This window comes from Pseudopipra pipra, chromosome 3 (assembly GCF_036250125.1).
Source record: "Pseudopipra pipra isolate bDixPip1 chromosome 3, bDixPip1.hap1, whole genome shotgun sequence".
NCBI lineage: Eukaryota > Metazoa > Chordata > Aves > Passeriformes > Pipridae > Pseudopipra > Pseudopipra pipra.
In genome coordinates this window covers 53,975,318-53,988,015 of record NC_087551.1, presented here as the reverse complement: position 1 = coordinate 53,988,015, position 12,698 = coordinate 53,975,318, and the positions used below count along the sequence as shown (strand labels likewise).

General features: G+C 39.4%; 1 protein-coding gene across 9 annotated transcripts in view; it reads right to left on the bottom strand.

The window, feature by feature from the left end:
- ARID1B (AT-rich interaction domain 1B) overlaps positions 1–12,698 on the bottom strand; it is a 324,325-nt gene that overhangs the window by 241,167 nt on the left and 70,460 nt on the right. For all 9 annotated transcript variants that reach the window (XM_064649203.1, XM_064649206.1, XM_064649209.1 and 6 more), the window contains one exon: positions 2,222–2,368. In XM_064649203.1, the coding sequence (XP_064505273.1) occupies positions 2,222–2,368 (147 nt within the window). The remainder of the gene's footprint in view (positions 1–2,221; positions 2,369–12,698) is intronic.

Genomic DNA, 12,698 nt, shown 5'->3' with positions numbered 1-12,698 from the left:
ATACTCCAGGAAAAAAGCCAGTATAATTGAGAACCTGGGATCAGAGTTCAAACCTTAAGAGGCTGATCACTACTGAAAAACAGACATTCACAAACAATCAAGAATTCAGGTGAAATTCTTACAACTAAGGATTACCAACTGCAAGGCTGTATTAGTGAGGACCTAAGGCATCATCTCAACTTGCAGATTGAGGTAAAAATGCCTACTGACCTTCAGATACCTGTATTACCCTTGGAGCCTGGATTTAGACTCTCCTGCAAAATCCTCAAAAAAGAAATTTCAGAATCAAGAGAATATTCTGAGTTGGAAGGGACCCACAAGGCCAGACTCCAGCTCTTAACTGAGTGGCCCATGTGGGGATCAAACCCATGATCTTGGTGTTATCAGCACCATGCTCTAACCAACTGAGCTAATCACAGGGTCATTTTGGCTACATCGAGGCTGGTATCTTCTACCTGTGAATCTGTTCTCACCTTTCTCTTCATCCCAGTTCTCTGAAGTCCAAAATATATGGAAGGCTTTACTCTAATTTTGCCTTTATCCTTCTATGATACCTCTCACTTCACTGCACAAACCTTCACTTTACCAGCTGTGAGAGAAAATTATGTAATTGGAACACCTATCAACAGATAAATCAGTACCCTGTTATACTTTAAGTCCTATATATAGTTGGTATGTTTTGTGTATTTTTTAAACCAAAATACTCAATCCATTCAACTGACAGTATTTAAAATGAGGAGGTGTCCAAGACAGCAAAAAAACCCATTTCAATTTCACAAACTGTGATATGTAGACATTGGAGCAGCTGTGTTTCTTCTATCTCATAGGCTGTATTACTAGGACTTTATCTGCCAAGACTTTACTAAGATGCTTATGAACAGTATTTTCAAGTCATAGAGAAATCAAGCATTTAATGGCAAAGTAAAAAGGAAGAAAATTAAATTTAAAGACACAACTGTAATCTTTAAAGTTGCAGTTACATATAATCCAAAAGATGGAAAGTGGTGACATTTACAAGAATATCATAGATACAATTAAGAATTCTATTTCATAAACCATCCAGCATTTTAATGAAAAAAGTTATTCTCAATGGAATTTTAAAATGTAGATGAAGAAAAATTAACATGTAATTACACAGTGAAATTATCATAGCTTTATTTTAAAGTCAAAGGAGGGGAGCCTCCAGTATCATTGCCACTTACAGCATCTTTTGTTAGTTTATTTTACACACTATTTTTATTTCAAGCTAAGATTTCTACACTGCACTAGCATTATCCCAAAATGTTAATCAACCATGCCTGACAGAATTCCCCAGTGATCTGCAGCAAGCGCTGATGCTTCCACTAATACCCAATCTTGAGCAACTCACTTTTGTTAGATTTCCCAGGATGGTGAGTATGCTTTAGTTTCATCCTTCCATTTCCAGATCACCTCTCCGTGATTAACAGACCTGAGACTACAGATAGAACTGAGCCTACACGTTCAACTGCATCAGCTACGCACATCCATTTTGTTCAGCATCTAAAATCTGAGTGTTTTTCCAAGCTCTTGGAACCAGACCCGTACACTATCACTTCTGATCTCAGTTAAAAACAGAATCACTTTAAATTAATTTTAATGGTTAATATATAAAGCACAATTCAAAACCAGCAATGGATATCAAATTATGCAGTTTCACTAACTCAATGTGCAAACTGACAAGATTGAAATTAATAGCTGTAATATCCATTTAAAATATCTTTTACGAAGTTCCCTTGACAAAGCAGCTCCGAAATGCCTTGAACTCATCTGCTCTCAAATGAAGTAATAAAAAACCCAAAACAGTAGTGACCACGTTAGATGCAGGAGCTCTCAACAACATCTGACTTTGAGGGGAAAACAAAATAAAAGCAAAAAAACCCTCCAGCCTCCACTGACATTTCATCAAGAAACTGTTACTTCTTTTTAAAACCAAAATTAATAGGGTATATACACTGGCTTTATATGAAATAAAGCCTGAAAGTGTGTCTGTATTTGTGTGTATATCCCTAAAGACTCTTCAGAAGGATATGGTCTGATTCCATGTTTTTTTTTAATTTTGCTTAATTTATTATTTAATTATTGCTATTTAATTAACACTGTTCCCTCAAAAAGGTAAGGGGTGGGTTTCGTTCACGTCACACAGATCATTTTTACACTTCCACCTCCGGGGCGACTGTCAGTAGCAGAGGACGGCACTTACCTGCTGAGCCTGGTACCTCTGCTGAGCCTGCGACAGATACTGTGCCTGGGGCGGCAGGTGCTGAGGCTGCGGCTGCTGGTTGTAGTACGGCTGCTGGCCCTGCTGGCAGTAGCCACTTACACCTTGTTGACCATACTGAGGCGGGATCTGTTGGAAGAGCCAAGCAAAGCAAATGCATGAGTTGAAACGGAAGGACATGAACAGAAGGACTGTGTCACATCTGTATGGCAACCTCATCAGAAGGGGTATCCTGAGCTATACACCTGACCCAGTGGTCCCACTCTTACTCAGCAGTTAACGCGAACCCTTACAGCCCCTTGCCTGAGCAGGAGGAGTAAGCCCAAGTGCTCTGCATAGTTACTCTTTTCAGGAACAACTTCTAAGGAAAATGCTGTGCTTCGGAACATCACAATCCTGTAATGCCCAGCCTTAAAATACAGAAGCAGTTATTTTAAATGTTTGCTCTCCATGGGCACACTACTGAGGCAGATCGACAGAGGAATCGTTCTGATGCACTGACCCAAAAGCATAATTTGGAAAAAAAAAGGGAAAAAGGCAGAACTCTAAAATACACATTGAAAGATAAACACTTTTTGTCTCTTTTTTTTTTTTTTTGAGCAATCCAGTACTAATATTTATTACATATTTTGCCTGCAACCCTTAGGTTTTTAGTGTTTGTGTGTTTAAGCCTTACACAAAAGTCTTGGGGTTTAGCAGGATTTTGGTTTCGTCAACTTCAATCTCTCTCAATCTCCTTCCCCCCTACTGAGATATATCTTTTTTAAAAAATAATAACAAAACACCAGTGCAACACAAAATAACCTGTTACACACCAATCGGTACATGTATCACATACTGAGAACCCACATACACCGAGAATTTAAGTTAGAACAAAAAGCAAGTCAATTACAATGTCAGAGGAGTTTTCTACATCAGTTTAGGATGTAAGTCTTCTATCAACAGACACTGCCATTTTCTTGAGATAATTGAAAGAGCACACTTTCAACAAACTCCTGATATTGTGTCTATATTGCCCCGATATTAGGTACCTGTGCTTTTCCCCACACTCTGGAATTTAGTATCATTTTCAGACAAATGACAGAGACAGCACAGGACTTCTCCCTTCTAGAATGGACCTGTTGGTCCTGCACATCCCTGCCCTAAGCAAGTGTCTCAGATACCCGAGCACATGTGAAATGCTTTCATCTCTGAACTGCTCCCACCGAGTTTCTGATAGACGGATAAATCTGTTTACTCAACACATAAACACATACCTGTTCTACCTAATGTTAACTTACTACGTTAATTCAACAATACAGTAGTATTTGCTGGGCGATAATAGTAATAATACAAAGTCAAGTTTAAATGCCTATTTAGGCTGTTTTTATTACCACAACTTGATCTGCTCTATTACTTCTGCCAGAAGCTGGCCGTGCTAACTCCTAAGGTCAGAGCTGTAACCCCACTTCTGCACTTGTTCTCTTCACTTGTGCTTCTGTTTCCTTTCACCATCATTTCACAGGCAGTTAGATTTTTCTGTGACCAAAGCAACCCTTTCTGATAAATAGCCTCTCCCTGCTGATGCATAAATGAGGCCTTTATAATGCAAACTAAGAAGGGTGTGTTGGAATATCATCAGGCAAACAGACAGCTGGAGTCTGGGATCTGACAGAAGACCACATGGTTATTTGCCCGTCAGCTGCAAAGGTCACAGAGCCTGGACTGGTTCCTAGGCAATGCTGAGGAGAAACCTATGTTGTGGTCCATCTGGGTAACACTAGTAACTTCCTAGTAACACTAGGAAGAAAAGGAAAGATATCCTGACAGCAAAATATGGGCTTCTGGAAAAAAGAAAAAGAGAACTTGGAATGTCCAGTTGACAGGATGGTGACAAAACAAAAGATCAGGTTCATGAAGAACCAGAATATTTCTAGAATAAAGATACTTGTTTAGGAGGGCTGGAGTTCACCTGAAGATAGGAGCCAGGTTGCTGGTACCTAAGGATCAAGAAAGTGAAATTTTAAAATTAAGAGAGGGGATAAGAAGAGCACATGGTTCAAAACCATGGCATTGCTATGTCAAATGAAGACACAGAGATTCTGGGTCATCAAGTGAAGATGCTGAGAAGAATCGAAGAACGAAAACAGACACACAGTGACTACAGAGTAAATAGAAAGTTGAGAAGAAATTCCAACAACACATTGACTTCTACACAAAGAGGGGGGACTGGAACATCAAGCTGCAAACAAAAACACTAGCAACAGTCATATTAGAAATACGGTAGAAAGGAAACAATTAGTGGGTCTCTAGTTTGCATCATCCTAGGATACAAATTCATAGGGAAGACAGCTGATGACAAAGTAACCTTATATGCTACATAGCATTTAGAAAAAAATCAAAGTAAAACTCCACCTCACCAAGCAGCAGAGGTCTGGAGCTTGGTCAGATCAGGAGAAGTCAGTGCTGGAACCACCAGGCATGGCCATACTACAGCAACGCTGACAGCAGCACAGTAAGCAAGATCAGTAAAGGCACGCTGCAAGATTGATTAGAGGGAGATTTCAACTCCTCCCACATAGACTGAGTAAGCATACTACAAAGCAGAGACCAAAGTATCAGATAACTGTCAAAGGTTGTTCCATGGAGCTGCTAGTTAGGGAACCTGCATGAGAAGCCACTGCCTTTGGCTCAGTCCAGAGCAGCAGAAATCACCTTCTTCTACACCCCACAGCTGCAGAACCACTATGCACCAGTGACCATAATAGAGTTAAATTAAGCATCCCTACAGGAACAATGAAACCCAAATAATCTACTACGGTTGTGCTTAATTTCAAAAAGTGTAACCATATAAAAAAGAGAAAGCTTGTTGAAAGGAAGCTCTAATAGATAGCTACGAGAAATAAAATCTGACTGACAGCATCAAAGCTGCTTAACAACAACCACATGGAAAGCACAGAAATAATATTCACCACCTATTCAGAAAGACTTGATAAGAGCAAAGGGACCAGCATGGCTCATTGAGGCTTTCTAGAAGCAAAAAGACATCCCCTTCAATAAGCCAGCACCAGGTCCGAATGAGGAAAACAGAAAAGACTGTAAACTCCAGCACTTCAAATGTAATAAGGCAGGCCAGAAAGAACTGGCGAAACAGCTAGGAAAGGGAATCAAATGAGTAATGATTCATTTTTTCAAACACATCAGAAGTAGAAAGTCTGCCAGGGAGTCTGAAGTGACAAATGATAATGGAGGTTTAAAAGGAGATACAGAGAACACAGTGCCATGACAGAGAAGCTTAACAAATTTTTGTTCTCACTCTGGAAAAATCTTGGGGGGTTCCCACGCTGGAGTCCTCCTTTGTGAAGAACGTGATGAATGTGTCTGAATCTGATGGGACTTTTTGTGGAACAAAGTGACAAATGGTAAGAAGTAGTTTGGGACTATACAGTATCACTCCACAGGTCTAATCAAATTCAAAAAACTTAATTACTAATGACCATACACAGTCGCTAAATTGGAGCTGCCTTTGCAGGAGGTGAGAATTGGAGTATGGCTTTAAAAAAAAAAAAGAAATTTGAGACTACACAAGACCAATCACTGTTCTGGATAAATCAGGACAGATAAAAATGAAGATCAGAATTAGGAAACATCAACACAGCTTTTGCAAAAGAAAATCTCTCTCTACAGACTTTTTGGACTTACTAGGAATGGTCAGACAAAAAGGTTCAGGGAAATACAACAAGAATTATCAAAAGTATGGAACAGTTTCCATACAAAGAAACTACAACCCTTTGAGTGTGGAAAAGACACCAGGAAGTAGGAATAGGATGGAAAGCTACAAAAGCATCTTGTCCAACACAACGATTATGATGCATCTGATGGAAGAAGCAAACTTCAAAACAAGTGAGAGACAGGTTCTCTAGTCAGAGAGGCACCAGATGTTTGAAACTCCTTGCCAAATTGAAAGTTGAAAGTTTATGTGGGCTCAAACACTGGACAAGTTCACAAGAGACATCCTCTGAGGGTGACCAAACATGTAGAGCCACATCTGGCTCAGGAAGTCCCTGAACTGAAAATAGCTGAAGGCTTGGAGAGTATTGGGGGAAATATCATATGCTTCCTTTATTCTGACTCAGCTCTAGGCATCCAATTAAAGCCTCCACTGGAGGTAGGATACAGGGCTACATGAACCCCTGATCTGACCTGATAGCACCACGCCCATGTTCTAAACTCTCTGCAATAGATATTCAAGTCCCACAAGAAAGCAATGAAGATTTGGTCTGCAAGGTGATAAGTAACAAACATAAGCAACCTGAAGAGCAACACCACCTTGATTGCCAGAAGCTGTTTCTTAAATATTTCCTAAATATTTTCCCTAGCAATCTGCTTCCAGACACTGGTTTATAAAGGAATACCGGGCTCCTCTTCTGATCTTACATATCAGTTACTCATGTTGGCTTTTTCCTCCATATCCTCCAAATCCAAACTGTTTTAGAAAAACAACCAAACACCACCACCTAAAATACAAGTACATTTAGATGCTGTACTCTTCAGTGCAGAGACCCATCACCGCTGCCTTAGCAGAGCACTCAATATAATTTCTGCGATGATTTAAATAAATAACAAACAACTACGTGCAAATTAATCCTTCTGCTTTACTGATGGGGATCACAAGATACCGCTTGTGGACAAATGTTTATTAAACAGAATGAAAAAAAAAAGCGTAATTAAAATCTCCCCAGAATAAAACAAACCTGAAGCCAATTATTTACAATGGTTGGAGTGAATGTCCCAAACATCCTCTTTCCTTATAAAGTAAACCCTCCCTCCCATTCTCCCTTACTCCCACATTCTTTGTGGCCACACAATGCAGGAGATGAGAATTTGGGAAACTTCATCATGCCTTTAGTAGCGCACACATTCTTGGGACGGTTCAAGAGAAAGCAGACCTAAATTTGAATCTATTTCTAGGCAAGCACAGAAACTGTAATAATTACTTTGACTCCTATCTGACTTACACTGTACAAATAGCATTATTTTGGGAAAAGTATGACTGACCATTAGTGACTAAACCACTCTGAACACAAACAAAGAAAGAATGAGAGTAAAAGAAGAGCAAAATCAGCAGCCAAAATGAAGAGATGGGGGAAATCCAATTAAATCTGTAACTTAACTCATTATCTTTAATCCTTGTTTGAATAAAGGGTCTAGTGGCAGACATTCTTTGTCCAGGTAATACCTTGATAGTAATGGAAGTTTTAAGCAATTTTTGCATGCGCAATCCATGACTGATATCAAAGGATAAGCATCATTAGACAGCATTAGAGTCATTAAAATAATTTTTAAAATTAAAATGTAACAGAATTAGTGTGTTAGCACAGGTACACTAATAATACCAGCGGTATGTAGTTACTGCACTTTTAAACCATCCTGATGTTGAGACGCAGTCAATAATGGAAGAACCTTTATGTGTCCTCTATCACAAAAAGCTCACCTGACCCACAGGAACACTCAGATACCATGACATGCTCACTACACAGAAAGAGTCTTGGCCCCATCGGTCATTGCTTCTCCCTGCAGTCTGTTTGGTGCCCAAAAACTGAGGCAGATCCTGGATGATACTGGTAGAAGGCAACAGCACAATTTGGAAGCTGTGGACCACAGTATCATGATAAAAAATCTGGGGGAGGTGTGTCTGGTCTGATCAGTTTTAAGCCCTGTTACAGAGAGAAGGAAAACGGAACTCCAGAGGCAGGGGTGGCACTCAGAAGAAAGGGTGGCACTACCTGTTTCAGTGGCCTACTTTGCTGAGAAACATGATACAGAACATTGTGAAACAAGTACCATCCTCGGAAATGTAATTATCAGTAGCATTCCACTTTCTTAGCACCTATACAGCACCACTGTAATTACGTAGAAATTAGAGTAAAAAATGTATAGTGGGTGGGATTCTCAGGACAAAAAAACCCTACCACCTGATACTTTACACTAGGAGTAAACAGCACATTCTTTCAGTTAACAAAAGGTTATAGTAAGATTTAATTCTAATTATTTTAATTTTACAGAGGTCAATTCAGTAGTAACTATAAGAAAGCTGTCACACGGTTTCCATCAAACCTTCAAATAAAACTCTTGCAGTTTTCTGAAATATATACTGCTTCAGTCTTAGATTTCCAAAGCCAGACCTCTGCCAAAACCTAAGTATTTTCCCTCAGACATTCAGGCCATGCATTTCTCCATACTTTCAAATAGAAAGCTGTAATGGAAAACTAGCCCCCTGACTTTCCCATACTTAAAAAAAAATCTGGTTCATATCTATAACTTTCAAAGTCACAAAAGTCCAGGTCTTTATCTGTATGTTTAGATGAATTACAGAAAGAAGAAAAATATAATATCCCAGTATAGGAAAACCTCTGGCACATGTTCAGTGGAAGATGCTAATGCTTTTAAGGCAGCATGGTCTCCTTTCTCAAATCAACATGTTCAACCCCAGCATTCTTGTGCACACACAATCTTAATGAAGTTACAAGTCCTCCTCACTGAACGACACAAAAAAACCCCAAAACAAAACCAAATCAAACCAAACCAAAATAACCTCAAAGGAAAGCAAGTAAAAAGCTCGGTGTTAGTGTCAAGGCTATTAATCAGAGGTAAATCAGAAATCCTGATGCTAAGGCATTTTATTCATACATTCTATAAATTATATTACTTATCACTTGGCTTTGACCTTTTGACAATACATTGGTCACAGCATTCACCTATGTTACCGTCTTTCCTAGACTGCTTGCCTTTACACTGGAGTAGGAACTTTAAAATCTTATTAAGAGCCTTTAAAATATTAACACTGGGCCTGATACTGGTCCACCCAGTGACCCAGAGCAAGGAAGCAAAAGGATAAAAAGCATGTTTCTGTGTCACAGCACAATAATCCCCATTCCAGAACTTGCAAGGTAGTAGATTTTGCAGAGTCATTAAATGTATGTCTATGTTGAAGACTGCAGTGCAGTACACAGATCTGCAAACTGGCTCAGCACTGGCAGGAGCCTACACCAAAAGCTGTGCTCGGCTAATTTGCTGTGCTCTACAGAAGGGTGAATTAGGTCAAAGGGAGATCCACGCTCTTATAGCCAGACTGCTTTTTGTACACAAGCCAGTTCATTTAAAAAGGCAGCTCAAGTATCTCCACAAGACGCAGTCTGCAATGCAGTCATACTCAGTACTACTGTTAATGTGCAGGACAGAAAGGACAGGACTTCAAACACATTCCTGTATTCCCCTTTTCCTCAAAAACTGCACAACAGCACAATTACACCACTTGTCAGTGCAATGTATACGGCATCACATATGTATCTGTCATGAGGTGCTCTCTATATATTGCCTTTTACTGCAGCTTAAATCAAAGCAACATGAGCTAACCAGTTATCAGTACAGGCAATTTTCCGCTCTTCTAAAAATAGTGGACTACAAAAGAAAAAAAAAAGGGAAAAAGAAAAGAATAATGTAAAAAAACTACTAAGATTACATGATTAAAAAACTCTCCAGTCAGAAAATACAGATGTTAAGGTTCCAAAAGCAACATTAACTGAGCCATGTCGCACATATATAGCACCTTCTCTTTCTGATTTATGTTGTCAAAGGCATTTCATAAAATACAGAGGATGTGAAATGTGGCTCAGTTAATGTGGCTGCTAGAATCTTATCATTTATGTTTTCTGACTTCTTAGCTGTGCAACCTTCACATCTTATTAACATAGCTTTTTGCATAGACTGTAGTATGGAATAGTACTTATGTTTTATGTATTGACATATTTTTGATGTACTGAGATTTTGAATAAGTTTGCTATTCTTCATGATGAGAGCCAAATAAATAAAGACTACTACCACAAAATAGTCAATCATTTATATGGAAAAGCAATATCTCTTCTTCCAAAAAAGAACACTTTGATTCCCTTGTCAGAAATTGATGAAAACTACCTCTGCTGTAAATGCTAAATCTATGCCAATATCACAACCACCTCCCACTCCCCCCTTCCCCTAAAAACAACAAACAAACAAAAATAAAAAATGTGCATGTTTTAGATGAGCTAAAATTAGTTTCAAGGGAGAGGTAAACAGCTGAGTCTAGAAACAAAAGGAAGAAATTTTTCCTACACAAGAGCCCGATAGTGTTGATTCACACAGTGAATTACAGTTAGAACTAATGCAACATTTGGTCTTTTCTGCAAATTAAGGGATGAAAATATCATAATCTCTACTAAGAGATTTCCATATTACTATATCCATCCCCTCAGACCAACACTATAGAGAAGACTAAAAAATTGCAATAGAATTGTTTTCAGAAGAGCTATTTTGATATACTGTATTACAAACAGAGAGAAATCATAGTGCCCATATATATATACCTACACACACTTAGATGAGTCAGATATCTATTCTTATACTCCGCCTTCCTTTCTTTTTTTTATAAAGTGATCAAAACAATTAAAAGGGATCACATAATCTGCTTAAGTACCAGATTTCCACTTTACAAACCAACATAAGAAAAAGCACATCAGAACTGTCTCAACCTGATCTCTATGGTGTCTCCAACAGTTGATGCTTCAGTAAAAACCACGTAGGAAACCTCACACCTCACTGCACTAGTAGGATGAATTTCACCTATGAAATGCCAGCCATTACAGAAAAATGCAAAAGCCTATATTTAACCTGATTTTTAATCATATAACAAATAATTTATCACAGGGCACTTCTTGTGCATCTATGAATGGACTACACAACAATCCTCAATTTGCCATTTATTTTCCAGGAAATTTGCAATAATTTTGACCACTATTTTTCTCAAATGGTGGTTAAAAAAATATAGTTAAAAAATACTGAGAAACGTTTCTTCTGACAAGTTCTGCAGTGCCATTCAAACCTTCTAAAGCAGGGAACACAAATGAGAGGTATGGGTTGAGTCTGAATAGCAGGTAATCTAGCTGCATGAGTAATCCTCCATTTTTATGCTTTTATACACAGAGAGACTCCAAACACTTAACTACTGGAGACTGAAAAATCCCTCTGTAAAACAGCTTTCATTCTGCTTTCTTCTGGCACATAGTCTTGGTAGCTGGAACAACTGCAAACATTATTCTTTAATCGCAGTAGTGAGAAAAGGCAGAATGTACACACACCCTGTTTATCATCAGTTTCCCAATATCTTGCATACCCTTGAGTTTTCTATCTTTCTTACAGTCTCTTTTGAGAGAGAAGGGTGCTTTTTAATTCATTCATGTTCTCCTCAAAAGATATCAATCTTGATGGATACTGTCTTTACCATTCCTAAACTCAATGGCTTTCAGAGCTAAATCATTTGAGATTGTTCAAAGCCCTTCACTGTATCTCTTAAAAATAGCAAGAGAAGAATATAAAAGATCTTCCACAGGAAGCGATGTTGTGCCCTCTTGAGTAAGTTATGCCCTTCTCTACTTTCCACATAAACTTGTCCAATTCCATTAGACTATAGGGCTTCACAGACCTTTACAGTGCACACCCTCTTTCCCTGACAGCTGCTTGTCTTCTCCTTTCTTTATTCCTATCCTGCACCTGGGGAGGAACAACCCCAGGCACCAATATATGGTGGAGGCCACCCCAGCTGAAAAGTAGCTTGACAGAAAAAGACCTGGAGGTCCTGGTGGACACCATGCTCAACATTAGTCAGCAATGTGCCCTTCCCACGAATGAAGTTAATGGTATCCTGGCCTGCATTAGACAAAGAAGTGCTTCCGCTCAACTCTGGTGAGGCTACAACTGGAGGATCTGTGTCCAGTTTTGGGCTCCCCGGTACAAGAGACACATGGACATACTGGAGAGAGCTCAACAAAGGGCCACAAAGATGATTAAGGGGCTGGTGCATTCCTCCTATGAAGAAAGGCTGAGAGAGCTGGAGAGCTGGGACCGTTCAGTTTGGAGAAGAGAAGGCTACAGGGAGACTTTGTAGCACCTTTCACTATGTAAAGGGAATCTAAAAGAGAGATGGAAAGGGCTTTTTTACAAGGGCAGGTAGCGACAGGACGGGGGGAATGACTTCAAACTGAGAGTAGGTTTACATCAGATATCAGAAAGAAATTCTTTACTGTGAGGATGGTACACGTTGCCCAGAGAAGCTGTGGATAACCCATCCCTGGAAGTGTTCAAGGTCAGGCTGGATGGGGCTTTGAGCAACCCAGTCTAGTGGAACCTGCCCATGGTATGGTGTTTGGAATTAGATGATCTTTAAGGTCCTTCTGACCCAAACTGTTCTATGATTCTATAATTCAGTTTAGTAGTTTCTTAGTACAAAATTAACAGCCAAGGGGCACACCCAGTTTCTGGTCTTTAACAGAGAACCCCCTCTGCTTTTGGCCCAGACACCTTTGAGGAGGTCACCACTTCTGAGTTAACCCCCACCACCTCTGCCTCCCGGCCTGACTCTGAAACAGCAGACCAGTAGGCTGCTGTT